This window comes from Protopterus annectens, chromosome 9.part0 (genome assembly GCF_019279795.1).
Source record: "Protopterus annectens isolate FY-2018-M chromosome 9.part0, PAN1.0, whole genome shotgun sequence".
Classification (NCBI taxonomy): domain Eukaryota; kingdom Metazoa; phylum Chordata; order Ceratodontiformes; family Protopteridae; genus Protopterus; species Protopterus annectens.
Genome location: NC_056743.1, coordinates 162820435 through 162845631, shown reverse-complemented (window position 1 = coordinate 162845631; position 25197 = coordinate 162820435). Strand labels below are relative to the sequence as shown.

The 25197-nt window shown below is 41.8% G+C and overlaps 1 protein-coding gene across 3 annotated transcripts in view; it reads left to right on the top strand.

Moving 5' to 3' along the window:
- The window catches only part of ACP2 (acid phosphatase 2, lysosomal), a 658601-nt gene that overhangs the window by 535959 nt on the left and 97445 nt on the right, over positions 1-25197 (top strand). For all 3 annotated transcript variants that reach the window (XM_044082703.1, XM_044082705.1, XM_044082704.1), the window contains 2 exons: positions 807-939; positions 3084-3172. In XM_044082703.1, coding sequence (XP_043938638.1) covers positions 807-939; positions 3084-3172 — 222 coding nt within the window. The remainder of the gene's footprint in view (positions 1-806; positions 940-3083; positions 3173-25197) is intronic.

Sequence of the window (25197 nt, the reverse complement as noted above, 5' to 3'; positions counted from 1 at the left end):
TTTTTGCATGATAGTTTGTACTAACACTATTAATCAATATAACTAGATTATGACCTTTATTGATTTCTGTTAGGCCACATTGTAGCTCAGGCATTGAAGCAATTTATTGCCTTGATCTTTTGTTGCTTAATTTGTTTAAGTATGTGTTTCATATCATACTGACTTCTGTTTCATCTTCTGTAATAACATTTCTTTTACTACATAAATACCACTGCAGCAGTGTTATTAAGCTAATAACCTGTAACCATTGCACATCTACTGCTATACATATATATATATATATATATATATATATATGTATATATATATATATATATATATATATATATATATATATATATATATATATATATATATATATATATATATAACCATGTACCTGTTGTTTTTTGTTTTGTACTACTGCGCTTTGAGCTCAGTTTGTGGCTTAAAATGGTCACTGGACCAACCTACATACCTGGCAAACAAATTTAAAGTAAACAAAATAAAAATAAATTGAAACATTTCACAAAATGCATTTCTTAAACAGAAGTCACAGTCTGTGTTTGAAGCCAAATGTAACATAGAAAGGTTATGTTAAAATTAAAGTGAGAATGGGCTTAGCTGATAGCAAAAAGAGCTGTTACACTTTATATGCGCCCCTAGTTCTGCCACACTGATTAATTTTTGTGAAAGATGAAGCTCCTTTTTACTTTGTTTGATGAGACTTCTACTGTCCAGAAGTATCACATTCATGGGATGTTGACAGCAGTTGTTTAGAATGACTTACATTTGAGATGAGAAGATTTTCTTTGCTTATTCCACAGAAACTTCACAACTTCTCTCTTCCAAACTGGGTAACCCCTGCTGTGATGGACAGACTACAGAGCCTGAAGGACTTCAGCTTTGAGTTCTTATTTGGTATCTATAGAAAGCAGGAAAAGTCACGTCTGCAAGGAGGTAAGTGTCACTAGTGGTCCTTTACAAAGTTAACTTGTGACAATGCTTTCATAATTTCATTAGGAGAGCCTGAAGCAGGGTGTTTATAAGTGGGTCAAGTGATGTGACCAGTGCTGAACATAAAACAAAGTGGGGAGACATGCTTGTAGCTGATCATCTCAAGCCAAGTTACTAATTTATCATACAGTAAAACCTTAAGAAATGTTGCAACCATTGGCAGACTAAAATGCACATAAGTGGAAGAGGAGGTGTGTGTGGCTGACCAGATCCTAAAGAAAGTTGGGTCCTCTGACAGACTAAAGAGTTTTGGGATGGTCTTTAAGAGAGGAGTGGCATATGACTGACAGTCTTCCAAGCAATCACACCGTTCTCTTAATTTTGGTTCTAAAATTAGGAAAAGTCTGTAGAAATCCAAGTTAGGGGATGCTATGTCTAGCTTGATGGAGTCTGTGAGGGGTAATTGCTTATGGCAGAATGAACCATTACAGACCGTGTTTTGTATGGTACCCCAGAACTATGATTGGTTCTTGATGTATGGGCATGAATTAGATACCGGTGGGTGAGAAAGCCTGTAAGAGAGGAAGACCCTTAGGTGGGTGTGTTTCTTTGTCATATGTAAAATGTGAAGAGGACAAGACATGATTAATCAGAGTATGTGTTATCCATGGGGTCCATGAAGTATGTAGATGATGAAATGGTTCTGTGAGGGATCCACACCAAATGCAAGCCAAAACAGTGTTACACATTTAATAGACTGGAGCAATCCTAATTCGTAGTATCTCATAGTTGCAGGTGAAAGCACAATGTTTTCTGACTTGCATGCCACTGCCTGCTTCAAGCAAACACAGGAGAGTAACAAATAGTCCAGGGAAAGCTATGAAATGAACAGTCATCAAGCTGGAAACCATACAAATGTACAGTAAAAAAAAAATCATAAATGACTCTTCACAAAGAAACAGACATTCACAACTGTTGTGTTATGGAAAAAAAGCCATCTACTGCTATTTTCAAAAGGTTGAACATAATCTGCGATTAGCAAATCCTCATGAAGGGGGGGATTGGATGTATGGCAGGCAGCTAATTTTCAAAATCTCTGTGAAAGAGGTGACAGTGAACCAGGTGGCCAACATGAGAAATTTGGTAGGGATGGACTTAACAGATGCTACCAAGTCTCCACTGTAGATGTTCTAGTAGTAGAGTTAGCCTTTTAAGAAAAGTGGATCCTGTAACAGAGTAAATCCCATAATGAGGATGTGATGATGATGATGATGGTTTTATGCAGCATGGTGGCTCAGTGGTTAAGATCTCTGCCTCTCACAGTTCTAGGGTCTGGGGTTCAATCCTGATCCCTGTCCACTATCTATTTATTTGCATGTTCTCCCTTTGCATAGGTTTTCCCCACATACTCTGGTTTCCTCTCCCCTGCCAAAAACACACTGGTTGATTAGCTAGTCTAAACTGCCCATGCATATTGCATTCACCTTTGCCTTCATGGCCCAGGCTGTGGCTGAGAAAGGTCTGAAGACTAGTTCGTTTGTCCCATTACCAAGTTAATGAATGAAAATGGATGGATTAAACCCAGTGGAGTGGGTGGTGCAAGATTGACCAGTATCTGCAGGGTATATAACATATATGAGAGCATTAGCATAGCATAGGTTTTGATTAATTCCATTGTAATGTAGGATTTGTGACTTGTTGAATTTTCTTCATGTGTGATCCAGAACATGTATGAAGATGAGGCAAGGCTTCACGGTTAAGACAGTAACAGTTGAGGAGTGTAGCATTATAGAGATGATCTGCCTGTAGAGCCCCTTTTTTTTTGCAGAAAAGTGGATCCCATGATGGAGTGAATCAGTTTCGAGAGAATGTGAATATATGATTAGTGTTCTGAATTCTCCTTGCTCTATGAAAATCTTGATAATTAACTTCAGAAGTCACTTAATGTTCCATTGCATTAGCGTAAGAATGAAGAACACAGTCCTTGATCACAGTTTGTACTAATCAGAATGTAAAGTTCTTAATTTTCTGCCAGTCACCGTATAACTGTATGTGTAACTGTCATACGAGGAACTATTTAGTCCTTCCTGATGTATTCTGCATGATTTAGTTATGCATTTTAATTTGTGTGATTATATTTTATGTAGGTGTTCTTCTAGGACAGATTTTGAGAAACATCTCCTTAGCAATGAACACCACTTCACCACAGCATCAGAAACTAATGGTATACTCTGCGGTAAGTTTTGGCTTTGTACAGTGTTAGATTCACCAAGTACCTTTAGAAGTGAATTCTCTTTATGTTTAACAGATGAAGGGACACTTTACAAAAGTTTCATGTGTTAAAGATAAAACATATATACTTCAGGTGGAAATCATCTTCAGGTGTAATGGGCTTTCCACTGCCTTACTGAGCTTCCTGTGGCATGCTCATGACACAAGTCTTGAACACCTTTAATGAGACTTTCCTTTGTACAATGTCTTTCTTGCAGAGAAGCATGCTGTAGCAGAGAGAGAGAGAGAGAGAGACACTTCGGTAAGCCATCCAACAGCAGATCTTCCGAAAAAACGTAAAGATAGAGACAGACCGCACAGGTCCAAACCTACCGATGACGCTCCCATTAAGCTAGTCATTAGTTCTCCGGTCCTCAGTGAGGTGCTTCAAAGCCTCTGATGCCCAATTCTGTGGATTTGCAGGACACTACAGAGACCCTTTCGGAGTCCGGTATGCAGCAAAACTCTTTTTCGACTAAGGATCCTGCGGTCATCTCTACCTTGGATGGGTCCGGAGCCGCTGAGCAGGCACCGGCTTCAGAGGAAGTCCTTTGCACTGCCAATTCTTGACACAACCCGTCTTCTTTCGTGACTACCGTTCTTTCGAAAATGACCGAGTTTCTTAGGCCCAGGGTACAAACCACACCCAAGAAACCGACGACCCAATCTCAGGCACCTGCTTCCTTGCCTCGTCTCAAATGCTTAAAATGATGGAAGACCTTATCATGCTGATCAGGGGTACCCAAGCTACCCCCTCCAAAAGGAAAAGAGATCCGTCACTTGTAGTTTTGTCTGAACAAGAGTCAGATGACTCTGATGCATCTGAATATGAAGACATGCAGCCCTTTCTACTTATGAGGAGTCTGATGCAGAGGATTCCATCTCTTCAGCCTCTTCCCCAGAGGATTTTTCCTTTGGGGAAACCCTTCATACCTTAAGGGAGCATTTCCAATGGGAGAGTCAGGACTACCCTCAGTCTAAAAAGAGACTCAGGGAATTCTTAGATCTTCCACAACATAGACCCCTGGCCATCCCCCCAGTCCTGGATGTTGTGGAGGACATTTTCCTGGAATCCAGCTTGACTCCTGACACCTTCCCTCCTACACCCAGAAAACCAGACAGGTATTATAGAGTACCTGACTCTCACAATTTTCTTTTTAAAAAATCCTACTGCTGATCCTGAGGTAATTTCTCAAGGGCCAAAAGGGATTAAAGCAACCTCTGCTAAGAATCCCACCTCCTCAGATAGCGATTCCCGAGCACTAGACAGATGGGGTAAAAAAGTACACACCTAGTCTTGCTATCAGGGCACTAAATTATCACTTCCATATGTTAAAATTTCAGCAACATGCACCGGAACTCCTCAAACAAAAAAATGTCTTAATTTCCTGCTTGTGCAGAATCTAAAGAGAAGAGTTAATGCATTCTGCAAGTCAAGTAACTAAACACACCTTACACTGTGGTTTTGCTTCCCTAGAAGCTTCTTGCAGGGCAGCAGTCACCGGATCTGTCATTAGAAGGCATGCATGGCTTAAGGAACAGCCCTTGCCAGACCATGTCAAATCTAAATTGTTGGATGCCCCCTTGCACAAAGACAACTTTTTTGGCACTAAAGCAGAAAAGGTCTTAAAGATGAAAGAAAAAGCAAAATCTATGCAGACAGTTAAGGATTTCTTACAGGTCCAGCCACCCAGATTCAGCAGGCATTGTCCCACCAAGCACTGGTCCTTTCCTGCTCCCACTAAGCCAGTCCAGCCCTGACCCCGGGAAACCAGACCCCCCAGAAAGCAGCCACAGGGAATGCAGAGATCTAAGCAGTGGACTACCTCCACTTCAAAACCAGGGAGTTCTAAGACACCCCCTTATGGTAAGAACTCACAATGACTCACCTCCCCCACCCCCTCCCTCTGCCCACCTTCACTTACCCCTAAGAGGAAAACTCTGCTTTCACGCAAGCACCTGGGCCACCATTACCAACGACCGCTGGGTTCTCAACATAGTGTCCCAGAGATACACATTTTCTTTCCACACCCTTCCTACCCTAAAAGGGTTCCCAGATCTACCTCCAAACCAGTGGGCAGAGGCTCAAAAGCAAGTCCTTTCCCTGCTCTCTCTGAGGGCAGTAGAGCACATTCATGCAGAACAGATAGGCCACGGCTTTTACTCCAGACTTTTTCTGGTACCCAGAAAAGAGGGCACCTGATGCCCCATCCACGATCGAGCTATTCTGAAAGCCTTCCTGGTGATCCCAAAATTCAAAATGCTCACCCTCCAGCAGCTGCTGCCCATGCTCTCCAAAGATGCTTGGCTAGCCGCCCTATACCTAAAAGAGGCCTACCTCCACATTCCTTTCAGGGAGTCATGCAGGAAATATCTCTGATGTTCATCGTGTTTCACTGTTGCAGTCATTACTCTTGGGTTATCCTGCTGGCAGGCTACCCGCAGTCGGCCTGAGTTCCAAAGTCTAGGTCCGGCATCAGTTGCTGTCGCCTCTTCCCTGATGTCAGTGTGCCAGGGGTATAAAAGATGCAGCTGACACCATTTTCTTCAGTCTTTCTTGCCGTGCAGTGCCCGAAGCAAAAGCAGTTCGCAAGTGCCGGTCGGCCAACTCCTGAGATTTTCAAAGCTGAATTTCAGAACTGAAGTCTTCATTAAAGCGAAGTACCCCGTTGGGGAAACTTTTTTCTTGCTCCAGACCGATGTCAGAAAAAGTTAACAATTGTATTTCTTGTGGGAAGCAAATACCTCATAAGGATTTTCACTCTTACTGTATTCCTTGCCTAGACCCTGATCACAACATTGCTAGCTGTCGGTTTTGCGCTAGATTCAACCAACACACTATCAAGCGTCGGTTCGATTTTGCATTTCATTACTTTGGGCGAAGATTTAATTATATAATGCCAGCGGAACAGCCGACAACCGGAGTTTACAAAAAATGCAAGGACAAGGATAGGCATCCGAGGTCCAAAACCGACGACGAAGCCTCTTCTAGGCCAGTTGCCGGTTTGCCGGTTCTCAGGCGCTTTCGCAGCCCCTGGCACCCGCTACCTCAGAGCCACAGGCCACTTCCGACTCCCACGTGGAGCCGACTGGGCCTCTGGATACTCAAGGTATTGGACACTCGGAAATCAATCCCTCAGATGGGTCCGGAGCTGCTGAGCAGGCATTGGCTTCTGAGGATGTCTTCAGACCTACACAACTATATATTAAGCCATCCTCAGCTTCAAAGACTAAAGCAGCTCTAAAGACAAAGAAACAAGTACAGCATTCTCCTACTCAGACTTCCATGCCTAAAGAACAGATGCTCATAATGGCCGAAGACCTAATTACTTTGATCAGGGGCTCCCTTCCCCCTCCTGATAAGAGGCCTAGGCAAGAGACAGACTATGACTCTTCTGATCAGGTATCTATTTCCTCTGATTCTTCTTCTGAACAGGATTTTTCCATACTTCCCTATGAGGATTCTGATGCTGAAGAATCCATTCCTTCAGCCTCTCCTCCTGAGGACTACTCTTTTGGGGAAATACTGCATACTATGAGGGAGCATTTCCACTGGGAGAGCCAAGATTATTCTGAGTCTAAGAAAAGGCTCAGAGATTTCCTGCTACTTCCTCAGCATAGACCCCTTGCCATTCCTCCTGTTTTAGACATTGTAGATGTATTTTCAGAGTCCGGACTATCCCCTGACTCTTTACCCCCTGCACCTGCTAAGCCAGACAGATACTACAGTATCCTGGATTCTCATAAATTCCTATATAAAAACCCTGCTGCTGACCCAGAAACTATATCTCAGGGTCCCAAGGGGGTTAAAGCTGCTACTGCGAAAAACCCTGTCCCCTCTGATAGGGATTCTAGGGCTCTAGACAGATGGGGGAAAAAGTATACACTTCTGCACCCTGGGTGTAAGAGCTTTAAATTGTCAATTTCATATGCTTAAATATCAGCAATATTTACTGTCACTACTTAAACAGAAAATGTTGACAAATACTGAATGTTTTGAGAACAAGGAATTGCAGGATTTATTGCATGCAACTGAACAAGTTGGAAAGCATACTTTGCAATGTGGTTATGATTCACTGGAGGCCTCTCGCAGGGCCGCTTTTACAGGTTCTGTTATTAGAAGGCATGCTTGGTTAAAGGAACAAAATCTGCCTGATCATGTTAAAGCAAAATTATTAGATGCACCATTACAGCATGATACTTTATTTGGTACTAAAGCAGAAGAAGTGTTGAAAAAAATGGGGGATAAAGCAAAATCCATGCAGACAGTCAAGGATTTCTTACAGGTAGAGCCACCCAGGTTTAGCAGGAACTGGCCTTCTAAAAATTGGTCCTTTCCAGTCTCAGACAGATCACAAAGAGGCAGATCTCAGCCCCAAGGCTCATACAGGCCTAAACAATGGGGTGCAGGTGCTCCTACCTCCAAAAGCGGAGAAGACAAATCACAACCTTACAGGAAACAGTCCCAATGATTTTCCTCTACCAGTTCCAAGCGGTTTCCTTTTGACAGCTCCCTTAGGGGGAAAACTAGCACTTTTTTCATCAAATTGGCAAATGGTTACCCAAGACAAATGGGTTTTGAACATAGTGTCCCAAGGCTACAGGTTCCATTTCCACACCCTTCCAAGGTCAAAGGGCATGCCAGACCTGCCACACAATTAATGGGCAGAGGCACAAAAACAAATTACAGCCCTCATGGACATGAGGGCCATTCAGCAAGTACAACAACAAGAGCAGGGGCAAGGATTTTACTCCAGACTTTTTGTAGTGTCCAGGAAGGACAAAACCTGGAGACCAATTCTGGACCTATCTATACTAAATACGTTTCTGGAAGTTCCAAAATTCAAGATGTTGACTCTTCAGCAGCTACTGCCCATGCTGGGCAAGAGGGCTTGGCTAGTAACTTTGGACCTAAAAGAGGCATACCTGCATGTCCCATTCAGACAGTCTTGCAGAAGATACCTCAGATTCTTAGCTGGCTCAATGCATTACCAATTCTCTGCACTGCCCTTTAGCTTATCTACTACGCCCAGGGTCTTTACAAAATGCCTGGCACCAGTAATTGCGTTTTGCAGACTAAAAGGAATTCAAATTTATCCCTACTTGGACTGCCTAATTCAAGCAGAGAACAAAGACACTCTTCTAAAGCATCTGCCGTTTGTAAAAAGATTACTAATTGGCCTAGGGTACACAGTAAACGAAAATAAATCAAAACTAGTGCCCTCTCAAGAGATAATATTCCTGGGAGCAAGCTTAAATACAACTGCCCCAGATGGCTTATCTCACGCCAGACAAGCAAAAACAACTGACTACTTACTTCAAGAAATTGGCAACAAAAACCCACTTATTTGCAAGGAAAATCCTGCAGGCCTTGGGTTTCATGGCATCCTGCATTCCACTAATTCCATATGCTAGACTGCATATGAGGAAACTACAATGGTATCTAAAAAGTGTTTGGACTCAGCATTGCCACAGCCTGGAGACAGTAATTGCACTCATTCCCTGCCTACAACAGGAGTTTCGATGGTGGGCAGAAGCCTGTCACCACAACAAGGGTCTGCCATTCAGATTACCCAGAGCCAGACAGACACTGATAACGGATGCATCAGATTATGCCTGGGGGGCCCATATGGCAGGAAAATGTATTCAGGGCACATGGCCTGCAAACCAGATGCATCTTCACATCAATCAAAAAGAGATGCTAGCTGTTCAAAATGCCCTGACAGCTTTCAAGGACCTGCTTCATCCAGGACAATTACTAATGAAGACAGACAACACTACGGTCATGTGGTACATAAACAAGCAGGGAGGTACTCATTCCTACCCCCTCTGCAGACAAGCAGTGACCTTATGGGACACAGCATTGGCCTTTCAACTACACCTGCAAGCTCAATTCCTGCCAGGAAAAGCAAATACTCTGGCAGATGAACTAAGCAGAAACATCATGGATCCCCACGAATGGAAACTGGATCCACAAGTCTTCAGGATGATAACAAGGAAATGGGGATGCCCCAGAGATAGATCTATTTGCCTCCCCGCACAACTGTCAATTGCAGAGATTTTGCACAAGGACTTACCACAAGCAAGCATGGAAAGTGGACGCCCTATCATTCAGCTGGAAAAATCTAACAGTATATGCTTTTCCCCCACTACCTATCCTTCCCAGAGTACTCCTAAAGGTCAGACAAGAGAAGCCAAAAATGATTCTGATTGCACCAGACTGGCCACACCAGCACTGGTACCCAATCCTGAAGAGCTTGTCTCAAGGTCCAGCATGGATATTGCCTCAAGCTTCTCACTTGCTGACCCAACAAAACAGTCAGATCCTGCACAGCCAACTCAGGACCTTAAATCTGGCAGCATGGCGGATAATGTAGCCATAATGAACACTCCCCTTTCAAAAGCAGTTATGGATGTTATCTTGGAGGCCAGGAGGCCCAGTACCAGAAAGTCTTATGCAGAAAAATGGAAGAGATTCTGTGCTTGGAACCAGGAACAAGACATTGACACATCTGTACCAAACATTCTTCAGATTTTACAGTACCTGACTGAGATGCTGAACAAAGGCCTTTCTTTCTCATCAATTAAGATTTATGCCTCTGCCATTTCTGCACATTACAATACGGAACTACCTATCTTTTTCTCAATCTTTTCTTTAATAAGGCAGTACCTGAGAGGGGCCAAAGACATTAGGCCTCCAAGGAGAGCACCAATTCCTGCCTGGGACCTCAATTTTGTTTTGGAAAAACTCACACTGCCTCCTTCCGAGCTAGCATCAACAGCGGATATTAAATTCTCATCCTGGAAAACAGCTCTGCTCCTAGCCATTACCTCTGCAAGAAGAGTCTCGGAGTTACAAGCACTCATGGCTGTGGAACCTTTCATCATTTTTCATCCAGACAGGGTTTCTCTGAGGACAAACCCTACATTTTTGCCTAAGGTGGTGTCCAGTGTGGTCCTCAATCAAACCATTCACTTGCCTACCTTTTATCCAAATCCACAGAACAAGGGGGAGAAAATTCTGCATTCTTTGGATATACACAGGCAGTTACGCTTCTACTTGGACAGAACTAAAGCTTTCAGAAAGACTGAGCAACTTCTAGTGTCGTATACTGCAGGATCACAAGGAAAGGCTATCTCAAAACAGACTATTTCTAAATGGATAGACCACTGCATCCATTTCCGCTATTCTCAACATGGCAAGTCAGTGCCTAAGGGCATTAGGCCTCATTCCACCAGAGCAGCAGCCACTCCAGCAACCTTTCTCAGGGGAGTACCAACCAAAGAAATCTTAGAGGCTGCAACTTGGAGTTCAGTGCACACCTTTACAAAGCAATACCACTTGCCTCTAGGCGCTAAGTCCAGAGCAGGCTTTGCCACTGCAGTTCTGCAGGGTCTCATAGCCTCTCCTAATCCTATATAGCGCAGCCACCCTTCCTCAGCTTTGGGATTCAACCCAAGAGTAATGACTGCAACAGTGAAACACGATGAACATAATAGTACAGTTGTGTGCCTACCATAAATGTAGATGTTCGAGTGTATTCACTGTTGCAGTCCAGGTTACCCACCCACCATCCCCCTTCTCTTTGCTGGGCCTTATCTGCACTTCTCTATCCTGTACATCCTTTTTGGTGTATTTGCTTGTAGATGAAGGAAATGTTATTTTTGTGTATGCATTTCTTTTTGATGTATATATTTTTCAGCCTAGCTATTTGGGGCACCTGACATATGGGGCAAGAAAAACTGAAGAAAATGGCGTCGGCTGCATCTTTTATACCCCTGGCGCACTGACGTCAGGGAAGAGGCGACAGCAACCGACGCCGGACCTAGACTTTGGAACTCAGGCCGACTGCGGGTAGCCTGCCAGCAGGATAACCCAAGAGTAATGACTGCAACAGTGAATACACTCGAACATCTACATTTATGGTAGGTACACAACTGTACTTTTCATGGCAGGATCTCAGCACATTCAGTTCTCTGCGCTTCCCTTTGGCTTATCTACTGCTCCCAGAGTTTTCACAAAATGTCTGGCTCCGGCCATTGCCTTTTGCAGACAAAGGAATATCCAGATTTACCTATACTTAGACAACTGCCTAATTCAGGCAGACAGCCAGGAAAAGCTGCACAAGCACCTGGCCTTTATAAAGTCCCTACTAACCTCCCTAGGGTACACCATCAATGAAAAGAAATCCAAACAGGTGCCCACCCAAAGGATTATATTCCTGGGAGCAAGCCTGGACACAGCATCCCAGATGGCATTCCTTACACCAGAAAAGCAAATTTTCCTGACAGCCTACTTCTCTCAACTAGCCACCAGACCCCCAGTTATCTGCAAGGAAGATCTTGCAAGCTCTGTGGTTCATGGTGTCTTGCATACTACTCATTCCGTATACCAGACTGCATATGAGGAAACTTCAGTGGTACCTAAAAAGCCTTTGGTGTCAACACTCTCAAGACCTGGAGACTCTTATACCTATAATTACTTGGGTCTATATTGGAGCATCAAACATTTAATAGTTTGAATCACTAAAGGTCGACCTTTATTGATTAAACTATTAAAATTTCAAATGTTCATAAAAGTAAATAAAAAAAAAAAATCAGAAGGGTGTAGGCAGTGGGGCAAGCCCCCCTGCACTCTACACCCCCCGCTACTTAAAATATACCGACTCCGAGACTGCACTACATTGAAGTAAACAGAAATCTCCCCTTACAGAGCTTTCCGTTTACCTGTTCGATGTTCTGCACTTTCACTATTCTCGTGTCGACAATGTCGGATTCGACACTGTCAGCTTTCGAGAATATAATATAGACCCTAATTCCTTGGCTCAGAAAAGATTTTCTTTGGTAGGCAACAGCTTGCTCCCACAACAAGGGACTACCTTTCTCAACACCCCCCGCCACCCAGATCCTCACCACAGATGCATCAGACTATGCCTGGGGTGCACACCTGAACGGCAGGTGCATACAGGGCCAATGGAGCCCACATCTAATCCCTCTGCACATCAACCAAAAAGAGATGATGGCTGTCTGGCATGCCTTGATAGCTTTCTCTCCCTAGGGGCTCTCCTGATCAAACCAGACAACACCACTGTGATGTGGTATATCAACAAGCAGGGAGGGACTCGATTCCAAAATGGTGGTCGGCTAGTGAACTGCATCTACACAGAGCTCCTTACTTCAATTTACAGTTAGCAAGTTTATTATCTTTCTAAAGCTACGGGAAGCTCCTAGAAATAAGGACAAATCTTTTATTGTTGGTCTGTTTGGACTTTACAGCACTCCTGATCTATAAAAAGCTAAAATTAAGTCACAAAACCTATATTTCTCTTCAAAGCATCATACTCACAGAGACTGACAAGGCCGGAATACAGTTTTACCACTCCGAAGACCACATGGCCAGGCAACTGAAATCTTCAAGTGATCCTGTTATTATGGAAACACAAACAACAAAAGCCAAATCTTCAGCAATTTTTTCGCCAGAAAAGGAGAACATTTCAAAAAGGCAAAAAACTAACAAACAGCAGTCTGAACCTAGCAAAAATAATGTTAATTCTAACGAGGATACCAGCTTTCATATGGAGGAACTAAGGCAGGCCTTACTTCCCATACATTCAGCTATACAAAATTTCTCAGAACAACTCTCAAATATAGGAAAGTCTATTAATCAAATTGTTGATAGAGTGGACACGCTTGAACTAAAAACACAGTCAAATGAACATCTAATACAATCACTTTCTGATGAGTTATCTACCAAATCTGATGCCATAAAAGAATTACAACTGAAATTAACTGATCTAGAAGCAAGAAGTCGGAAAAACAATATCCTGATAAGGGGTCTACCTGAGAACTATGATAATCAGGGCTTACTTTCCATCACCAAACAAATATTTGAAGCCCTATTACAGTTAGATGGAGACAAGCCTGAAATAATCATTGAAAGAGCTCATCGTGCACTCCGTAAGCGCCAAGACACCCTTATTCCCCGTCAAGTGTACACTAAACTTCTCAACTATCAAATTACACAACAGATCTTATCGTCTGCAAGAAAACACAATCCTTTCATGTGGAAAAATCATAAAATTACTTTTTCCCAGGACTTTCCTCTTGTCATCAAAGAAAATAGACGAAAAATGGCTCCGTTTTGTTAGAATCTCATTCAAAGGAACATAAGGTTTCAAATGCGCTATCCCAGTACACTAATTTTTTATAACAAGGAAGTTAAATACACAGCTACCACACAAGCGGAGGCAAAATCAGCCTTTATCAAGGCTTTTAATGAATCTCCAGCTGAATAATATGAGTATGTGTTTCTGTATATTAAAAGGTTTGGTATAGCTTCGCTGAGCGTACCTGTTGTTTGAATTACAAACCCGTTTTTCAGAAATGTTGCACTGTCTTGTTTGTTCTAGGATGTCATAACCTTATAAATTTAAATCCCATATATTAGATTTCCTCACTATAGTAAAGGCGCGTTTGTTGGGAACAGTCCTGGTGGTTGCTGTCTGCAACTGGGACCTATTAACATGTAACGCTTCCGGGAGCTCACGCAATACGCTCTCGCTAATGCGAGGATTGTTTAGTTTTTACTCCACAATCAAACTCTTTGATATTTACCTTTGGTCTTATGCAAACACGTGCGATCGAGTTGTGGGGTGCTTCTGCAACCGGAACGGATCCGAAGTTTGTCAGGAACAGAATATGGCTTTGATAAACTGCTATCAATGCAATCTCTTGTTCCTAGAGCTTAAATACATGTGTTTATGTGCTTCAGTCGTTTGACACTTATAACGGGTTGTCATATATTAAATGAAAGATGACATGGTTGCTGTTGCGGGACTTTTTACTTATTCTGGTGTAGGGAAGCTATTCATACTGGTTGTGTCAATTCATTTGCAACTAGAAAAATTCCAGGTTTCACTCGGGGGTGAAGCTGCTACCAAATCTGTTTTCTCTTTCCAACTGCTTTCATAATTCCTCGAAAGCAAGAAATAGGTTTGTTTGCCTACTAGGTGAATAAAGATGCTAGTTTTTGGCAGTTTTAGCACGAGGTCAGATAATGAGTATAGAGTATGTGAAACTTATATTCAGAATATATTTAGCCATATATTATAAGTAAGGTTTGAATATTGTTCAAATATTACCTTAAGCTGTTACACTTGCTACATGGTTCGCATAATTTAGGTGAATGTTAAAATGTTTTATGGTTCATGGATGTTCTCTATGTGCAGATTTACTGTAACATTTAAAGATGTGTATTCTATAACTATTGCTCTTATATGTATCCATTGATGGTTTCTGCTTAGAGTCATTTTTTTTTTTTTTTTAAAGGGAAGAAGGTAAAAAAAATAGGAAAGAAAAATTAGACTTCTTTTAGCTTGTTTAAATGAACAGACGTGTCAACATATCATTAATGTGGACATTTTCGTTTCTAACACAAACGCACGTCACTTTACATTTAACTTTAGACTTTTAGGGATGCTTGTTAAGTGTAGTGCTAGTGATCTAGGATGACGGTCTGCTGGAATAGTAATATCTTGTATATATGTATAGATTTGTTTTGGTTATTGTATGTATGTTTTTTTACTTCTTCTACTAAGGTGATGGGGTGGTTAGGCACTGGGGTCTGTCAGAGGAAGTGTTTTGCTACCGGTAAATACACTGCTATACCTCTTGTAAAGATAACTTTAATATGGCTGTTGGTACTCCTTCTTGTCATGTACCTTAAGACAATATTTATTAAACTGTTTTTTTTTTCCAAACAAGCATAATAATAAATTTCCAATCATACAACAATTCATTATGTTTAGTTAAATCCCGGGTTCTATGAACTGGCTTATAGATTGCTGGAATATTAAAGGTTTACAAAATAATGCAAAAAAAAACCCTTCTAATGCACCTTATCTTCAAATCGCAGGCTAATGTTTGTTTCTTACAAGAAACGCATCTGTCAAAAGAGTGTTGGGAGAAAATCTCTAACAGAAAATGGATTAGAGCTATAATAGCAGATGGAGATAGTTCCAACTCTAGGGGCGTAGCCATAATAATTAAGAAACAATTCCAGGGCATTATAAATGAATCTAAATCTGACAAAAATGGGAGATGGTGCTATTTCACCTGCAGTATCCCAGACCTTGCTAAACCAGTCTTATTTTTGAATCTATATGGACCCTGTTATCAACAGCATATTTTCATTTTGGAGATTTATAACATTCTGTGTTCATTTCAAGATCATCTTTTTATTATAGGTGGCGACTGGAATGCAGTAATAAACTCCAGATTTGATCGCACCAGTAATTCTCCCTCGTACAACTTTCAAGCCTCTATAGCTTTAGAGGAACTCATATCAGACTTTAACCTTGTGGACACTATCACATTTAGCAGCAACCAATCCAAAGAGAGTATGTATACTTTTTACTCTAATTGCCATAAATCCTGGTCACGCTTAGATTTTTTTCTTAATTTCCAACTATTTCTCCAAGTTTAGAAATACCTTTAATTGTGAACCCAGATCTTTATCAGATCATGCAAAAATTTCTCTTAAAATTTCTTTTGCACAGATTAAATATTCACATACTAATTGGTCCCTTAACAATAACTTACTACAGGATAAAGAAATTGTGAATAGAATTAACAATTCCCTATCTGATTTGTTTACAAATTTTGAAAATTCTCAAATTGCACTAGATGTACAATGAGCAGCTTGTAAAACCGAGTTAAGAGGTTATTTAATTAGTAAAGCCTCTTTCTTTAAAAAACTCAATAAAAAAAAGGAATCAAGCTTGGTTTTAAAACTCGCGTCCTTAGAAAGAGACTTAAGATTACATCCAGATCCAGAGACTGAGAATTTGATTATCACAACTCGTAAAGAATTACTAGAGTTACATCTGCATAATTACTCTTTACAGGAACAGAAATTCATCGCAACCTATTCTGAATGGGCGCAAATTCCTTCGAGAACACTTTCCAGAATAATCAAAAACAATAATGGTACATCAACAATCCCAATTCTCCATCACAAAGGGAAAATATATAAATCGGACTCCGAAATAATTCAGCTATTCTACGACTTATATTCTGACATATATAGCAAGAACAACTATACTTCTTCTAATTCACAAATGGAAACTTTTCTTAACTCAATCACATTTCCTACTCTCAATTCGACCAATCTTTACTTTCATCTCCGCTAAACATCCAAGAGATCCAAAATGTTATAAGCAATCTAAAAATAGGCAAATCCCCTGGGCCAGACGGGTTTACCACCAACTTCTTCAAATCATTCAATCATAAAATTGCTCCTATTCTCCTAAAAGTATTCAATTTCATTATAAAAAATGGCATTTCGGCCCTACACTGGAATAATTCAAAAACAATTCTATTACCAAAAAATAACCAGGATAAAACAGACCCACACAACTATAGACCTATCTCGCTTATAAATGTGGACATCAAAATTTTTGCAGCAGTACTAGCCAATAGACTCAAACAGATAATGCCACATATAATATCACCTGATCAAGCTGGCTTTATGTCAAGTAGACACACATGGGACAACACACTAACATTGGATTCCCTTATACAGTTTACTAAAAAAGAGAATAATTCATTATATGCGCTTACGCTGGATGCATCCAAAGCAATTGACAGGGTGAACTGGGACTTCTTGTTTGCTACTCTGTCACATTTTAATATACCTAAATCCTTTTCAGATATGATTAGAATTCTATATACAAATTCACACACTTTCTTATATATAAATAAAAAATGCTCCAACAAAATTTTGATTACTAATGGAACTAGACAAGGTTGTCCTCTCTCCCCCTTCCTTTTTAATCTATTTATTGAACCTTTCTTCTTATACATCACCCAGAATACACATAATTTTATACCCAGAATTCTTAATACTCAAGTAACACTATCGGCATTTGCGGATGATCTAAACATATATTTCCAATTGCCTAACACTGATCTTCCAAAAATTCTAAGTGCAATCAGTAAATTTTCTGATGCGTGTGGTTACCAAATCAATGAAAAAAAATCTCACATTTTCCCAATTAATCCGGAATCACATAAATCTTTTCTTTTTTCTGAGTTACCTTTTCATATATCATATCATCTCAAGTATTTAGGCATTAACTTTGATCACAATAAAGCTTCTATGCTTCAAAACAATCTACTTAAGTCATGGTCTAATATATATCAAGACTTACAAAGATGGAAACTGTTAAATTTAACATTTCTCTCCAAAGTAGCCATTGTGAAAATGAATCTCCTACCCAGACTTCTCTATCAATTCAATGCGACAAATATAATAATTTCAAATAAGCTATTTTCACAAATTAATAAAGACATAGCAAAATTTCTTTGGTTTCCTAAGAAAGTTAGGATCTCCTATTCCAAACTGAGTCTTCCCAAAGAAAAAGGAGGTGTGGGCCTTCCAAATTTCTATCTTTATTATATGATTATATGTTCTAATAGACTGTGGTCCATCTCAAACATGAGTAGGAAAACTCTAAATCTTATTACCCGGCTTGGATGAAGTTATGGAATCGACATATAACGAGCAATAATATAAATCCTAAAGCTATTCCCTTTTTTAACGCCTATCTCTCTTAATAATTTGAAATTACATCCAATGTTGAAATTTAAAATTAAAATATTTCAAAAACTGATTAAAGACATTAACCTTGAGTATGCTCTTTTACTTCTTCAACCAATACACCTTAATCCAAATCTAAAAATCAATAATAAATTTATAGACCTTACTGAATTTCCTCTTATCAAAGATCTTATGGTCTGGGATATTTTTAAATATAAGTCTGCTTCCTTAGTAGAGTTACGGGCAATGCTGAGGGTAAACAACAAATACACAATTATTCTCCGTCAAATAAGAGACCTAATAATATCACAAACTAGTAATATATCTTCTGTCTCTCAGGAAATTGATAAATTAACTGAAATTATTAATACAATATCAAATCCTAAAAATACGATTTCAGTCTCTTATAAATTATTATACCCCCTACTTTACAAAGAGGTATGCCTTTTCGCCAGTTACTGGGATAATCAAGGTTTATCTATTACAATTGATCAAAAATTACTAGCTATAAAAACTACTATAGAGCTATCTCCTTTCAAAAAACTACTATACACTCAATTGATGTCAAATAATAATGCTTATTACACCCCCGTTATACTAAATAAATTTGATGCCAATAGATCCACTGTTTGCACTTGTTATCCCTTCCCGAGAGCCGATCTACTTCATATTATGTGGCACTGCAAACACTCTTATAAACTTTGGTGTTCTCTTAAAGTGCGTCTTAAAAAAATGGGGTACTATAGTTCTACACTGTCTTGGGATACGGCTATTTTAAATATTCCACCTCCCAAGATATCAAAAATCAACTTTCATATCCTAATCATTTTATGTTCTCTCATCAAAATGTACATCATATTTAACTGGTTGGATCGCAGTAAATTGTGTTGGAGGGGTTTTAAAGAGATGGCAATTAAATATATCTCTGCACAAAAGCTAATCATAAAGAGCATTAGGAAGAAAGCTTATTTCAATAAACTTTGGAGAAGTTTATTTGAAGTGATTTTGTGTGAATAAATTATGTCAAGGTGCACAAGGTTCTTTATTCATATGTTCTGTATTCTCCAATACGAGAGGTTTTTTTTTTTCTTTTTTTTGTACAGGAGTACCACATTCCTTTAAACAAGAGGTCTGAAATTTTTTTTTTTTTTTCACATAGTCAGGGTAGCTGGTTATTGATGTAAATAGTTGTTTATATTAAGTGGTTAGGTTTAGTTAGTTAACAATGCATGTCTTAGTACTATGTTCCTTTTTATTATAGACCTCCCTTTCTTTGTACTTGAATTTTAATTCTATGTGTTCTTCTACTGTATGCATTGTTTTTATTTTTCTTTTTATGAAATAATAAAAGATTATTGGAGAAAAAAAAAAACAAGCAGGGAGGGACTCACTCTTACCCTCTATGCAGGCTGGTCATGACCCTTTGGCACACAGCCTCTGCCATGCAACTCCAAATGTTAGCACAATTCCTACCAGGTTCTCTTAGCTCTCTAACAGACCAGTTAAGCAGAAATCTTCTGGACCCACACAAGTGGCAGCTCAACAGAAGAACCTTCACCCTAATAACTCAGAAATGGGGCACCCTGAAGGTCGACCGCTTTGCCTCCCACACCAACAATCAACTCAGCAAATTCTGCACCAGGGAGCATCACTGCATGGCTTGGAAAGTGGATGCCCTGTCCTTCCCCTGGGTCAGTCTATCGGTCTATGCCTTTCCTCCACTACCTCTCATCACCAGAGTAATGCTCAAAATAAAGGAGGAAAAACCAAGGACAATTCTTCTAGCTCCAGACTGGCCTCGCCAGCACTGGTACCCCTCGCTGTGCAGCGTGTCCCCACTGTCACCATGGCATCTTCCTCAGATTCCAAACCTCGACCCAGAGGGAAGGGGAATTCATGCATCCCCAATTGCAGACGCTCAGTTTGGCAGCTTGGCTTATTCCCTAACCCCCGATCAATCTGCCAACCTCAGTAAACTGGTTCTAGATGTTAAATGTGAGGCCAGACACCCTAGCACTAGAAAGTCTTATGCTGACAAATGGAAAAGGTTCTGCACCTGGATTCAGGTAAGGGAGCCAATATGGTACAGCCCTCCCTCCCTCTCATCCTGGATTACTTAGCTGACCTGCTACACAGTGGCCTCTGCTATCTCTGCTGATTTCCCCACTGAGCAGCCCCTTTTCTCACACCCCTTGATCAAACTGTTCCTAAGAGGGGGCTAGCAACATGAGGCCACCCAGAAGAGCACCAGCCCCAGATTGGGACCTTAACTTTTTGTTAGAAAAGCTCACCCTGCCCCCCCCCCCCCTTCAAACCAGCTTCTTCTGCAGAGCTAAAATTTCTCTCCTGGGAAACAGCTTTCCTTCTGGCCATCACTTCAGCCAGAACGGTCTCCGAGCTGCAAGCACTAATGGCTGTGGAACCCTTCATCATCTTCCATGCTGATGAGGTATCCCTCAGAACTAATCCATCCTTCATGCCCAAGGTGGGGTCCAGTGTGGCTCTCAACCAATCCATTCATTTGCCCATCTTTTTTCCTTAAACACAGAATGAGTGGGAAATGATTCTGCACTCTCTAGATGTGCACAGACAGCTCAGATTCTATCCAGACAGGACCAAATCCTTCAGAAAGTCTGAACAATTGCTGGTTAGCTTTGCTACAGGGGTAGAAGGCAAAGCCATCTCCAAACAAACCATTTCCAAATGGATAGCACACAGCATCCATTTCTGCTACAAACAACATGGAAAGCCTCCCCCCAAGGGGTGTCAGGACTCACTCCACCAGAGCAGCCTCCACCTCTGCAGCTTTCTTCAGAGGAGTCCCCACCACGGACATCCTGGAGGCTGTCACCTGGACCATCTGTTCACACTTTTACCAAACATTACCATCTGCCTCTCTTCTCCAAATCCAGGGCAGGTTTTGCCTCTGCAGTCTTGCAGGGCATCCTATCCAGCCCCTAGTTTCCTTGACTGCCTCCACCCATTTCCCCGGATTTGGGAATCAACCCAAATGTGATGACTGCAACAGTGAAACACGAAGAACATAGTACAGTTGTGTACACTTACCATAAATGTAGATGTTCGAGTGTATTCACTGATGTCCTTCAAGAATGCAACTGCAGTCCTTACATATGGGTTGTCCTGCCTCAGGCAGCCCTTCGGTCGGCCGGATTCCAAAGTCTGGGTCCGGCGTCGGCTGATGTCGCCTCTTCCCCGACGTCAGAGCGGCTGGGGTATAAAAGCATCAGCCGACGCCATCTTCTTCAGTCTTTCTTGCCGCGCGGTGCCCGAAGCAGAAGCAGTTCGCAAGTGCCGGTCAGCCAGCTCCTGTGTTTTCAGATCCGAAGTCATCAAAAAGCTAAGTACCCCATTGGGGAACCTTTTCTTGCCTCAGCCGATGTCAGATAAAGCTGCAAAAGTTAATAATTGCTTGTCTTGTGGTAAACAAATACCTCATAAGGACTTCCATTCTTACTGCCTTCCCTGCCTCGGCCCAGACCACGATGTCTCGGCCTGTGCTTGCTTTAATAAGCGCACAATTAGGCGCCGGGCAGAATTTGCTGAAGACTTTTTGGGGAAAATTACTCCTATATCATGCCGTCGGAACAACCGACAGCACATATTTCCAAAAAACGGAAGGACCGGGACCGACATTCATGGCCCGCGACTTCCACCGACACCACGCTAAAGCCTACCGCGAGTGCATCGGTCTCTTCGGAGGCGGTAATTCTACCGCTCCAGGCCGACGACACCGCTTTACCGCAGACTTCGGTCCCGGAGGCTACCCCGGTGCCAGTTGTTGATTTTCCTTCTGAAACCGAAGTCCAAGATTTGCCTGACACCATACCGGTGGACAAAGTTACTCCAGCACGTGGGGCAGCTAGGCCTCCTTTGTCTAGGTCTATCAAGGCCTACACACGTGCTAAGGCAGACAGCCAGGCTAAGTCTCACCCTCCTAAATCTTTTTCACAGGGTCCCACTTCTGATAAACAGATCATGACTTTAGCTGCAGATCTAATTTCTTTAATCAGGGGCTCTCAGGCTCATCCAGACAGAGGTTCTCAGCCGCCTTCAAGCAAAAGGCCTAGGGTTGAGCAGACAGATAACCTTTCCTCAGATGAAGCCTCTGGTGAGTCAGGCCTTTCAGACTCCCAGGAAGAATCCTTCCCGGCCTACGAGGATTCTGATGCTGATGAATCCATTCCCTCTGCCTCTCCTCCTGAGGATATTTCTTTGGGAAATTCTCCATTCCATGAGAGAGCATTTTCAGTGGCAGGGCCAGGATTTCTCCGACTCCAGGAAAAGGCTTCGGACTTTCCTTAAGTTACTCCAGCACAGGCCTTTAGCTATACCCCCAGTGTTAGATGTATTGGATGATGTGTTCGCAGACTCCAGTACTTCTCCTGATTCTCTCCCTCCTGCTCCTGTCAAGCCAGACAGATATTACAGGGTTCCTGAAACTCATAAACATCTCTTTAAGGCCCACTCTGTTGATCTAGAAACTATTTCTCAGGGGCCCAAAGGAGTGGCCACTTCCACGGCCAAAAATCCTTTGCCCGCAGACAGGGAATCTAGGTCCCTGTGGAGGTGGGGTAAAAAAGTTTATACTTCATCTACCCTTGCCATGAGGGCACTTAACTGCCTTTTTCATATGTTTCAGTATCAGGATTTCTTGATTGATGATTTGCAGAAAAAGTTAGCCTCTCCTGAGCCTTTAGATAGAAAGGCCTTGCAGGATTTGGTTCATAATTCTCAGCAGGTTAGCAATCATTTTCTTCAGTGTGGTTATGATGCATTGGAAGCTTCATGTAGGGCAACTATGACAGGGGCCGTCATACGTAGACATGCTTGGTTGAAAGAACAGACATTACCAGATCATGTTAAAGTAAAGCTTCTAGATGCACCTCTGGAAAAAGACAAGCTATTTGGTGCTAATGCACAGGGTGTGTTGAAATCAATTGAGGAAAAGGCTAAATCAGTACAAACAGTCAAAGATTTCCTCAAGGTTCAGCCACCAAGGTTCAGTAGGAATTGGCCTTCGAAGAATTGGTCCTTTCCAGACACTGACAAGTTCCAAAGGGGAAAAAACAGGCGTGCTCGAGGTAGAGGGCAGTACCGAGGCTCCTACAGGGGCATCCAATGGCAACCAACTAATCAGAGAAGTGGCGCAGGAACTTCTACTGCTCCACAGGGACAATCACAATGACTTGACTTTGACACCGCCGACCAAGGCTCAAAGAGAAGCACCTTTAGGGGGAAAATGATCTATATTTTCAAAACATTGGCACGTTTTTACAAAGGACAAATGGATTTTCGACATAATAGACAAGGGTTACAGGTTCCACTTCCATATCTTACCAACAAGACAAGGCATGCCAAACCTGCCACAAAATCAAAGGGCAGAGGCACTCATACAAGTTTCAAAGCTACTACAGATCAAAGCAATAGAAAAGGTTCCTCCTCAGGAACAAGGCCAGGGATTCTACTCAAGACTGTTCCTTGTTCCAAGAAAAGAAAAGCAATGGAGGCCTATACTGGACTTGTCCGCTCTAAACACTTTTCTCATTGTGCCAAAATTCAAAATGCTGACATTACAACAACTTCTTCCCATGCTGGGCAAGGGGTCTTGGCTGGTTACTCTGGACCTCAAGGAGGCATACCTGCATGTCCCAATCAGACACAGCTGCAGAAGATAGCTCAGATTTCTTGCAGGGTCAGAGCATTATCAATTCTCAGCATTGCCTTTTGGCTTATCTACTGCGCCCAGAGTATTCACAAAATGCCTGGCATCAGTAATTCCACATTGCAGACTTCAGGGGATACATATATATCCTTAGCTGGACGACTGCCTTATACAAGTGGACAGCAAGCAAGCCTTGATAAGACACTTGGACTATGTCATTCACTTACTACAGGCTTTGGGATACACAGTCAACATTCAAAAATCAAGACTACTGCCATCCCAACAAATAATTTTTCTAGGAGCCAAACTGGACACAAATTCACAAATGGCTTTCCTCCCAGAAGAAAAACAAGAACAATTACCAGATTACTTCAAAAGCCTAGCAAAGCACACCCAGATGACTGCAAGGAAAATCCTGCAGGCCCTGGGTTTCATGGCATCTTGCATTCTTCTGATTCCACTGGCAAGACTACACATGAGAAAACTACAATGGTACCTAAAAAGTTTCTGGTCTCAACACAGCCACAACTTGGAAGCAATTATTCCACTCATTCCATGTCTACAAAAGGAATTTTTGTGGTGGGCACAAGCAAGCCAGCTAAACAAAGGTATGTCTTTCAACAAACCTCAAGCAAGCCAAACCATTACATCAGACACCTCAGATCATGGATGGGGGCGCACATGGAGGGCAGATGCATTCAAGGGCAATGGACACCCCGAGAATTGCATCTGCACATCAATCAAAAAGAGATGTTGGCAGTGATTCATGCAATCGAGGCCTTCGGAAAATTTCTTCAGCAAGGCCATCTGCTAATAAAGACAGACAACACCACTGTTATGTGGTACATAAACAAGCAAGGAGGTACCCATTCTTAACCCCCTCTGCAGACTAACAATGACTCTTTGGGAAAAGTCCCTGAAACTGAACATACAGTTGCAATCCCAGTTTGTCCCAGGCAAGGACAATGTTCTGGCGGACAGTCTAAGCAGAAACATTATGGACCCGCACGAATGGATGTTGCATCCAGACATTTTTTCACAAATAACTCATGCACGGGGAAGGCCGGACATAGATCTATTTGCCTCACACCTCAATCATCATCTGAAGAAGTTCTGCTCAAGGACACACCATCCTCAAGCCTGGAGAATGGATGCTCTCTCCTTCAGCTGGAATTCTCTAACAATCTATGCATTTCCACCTCTACCATTAATGACCAAGGTGTTACTGAAGATCAAAGCAGAACAACCGGGCATTTTGATAGCTCCAGACTGGCCAAGACAGCACTGGTATCCATTACTAAGGAGCATAACTCGCACCAAGCCGTGGCTTCTGCCTCAATGGCCTCTGCTTATAACTCAGCACAATTACAGGACTGTTCATCCCAACCTGCAAACATTGCAACTGACAGCTTGAGAGTTCCATGCCTTCTCCCCATATCTCTCTCTCCAAAAGGTTCAAGAGATCTTACTGGAAGCACGCAGACCTTCCACCAGAAAAACTTATTCAGCCAAATGGAAGAGATTCAACATCTGGAATGCCAACAAGGGTCAGGATGCATCAGTAATGAGCATCCCACAGATACTAGAATACTTGGCAGAAATGCTTCACAATGGCCTTTCATATTCTTCCATAAAAATACACGCTTCAGCAATTTCAGCAAAATACAACTGTGATCCACCTGTGTTTTCACATCCTTTGCTAAGACAG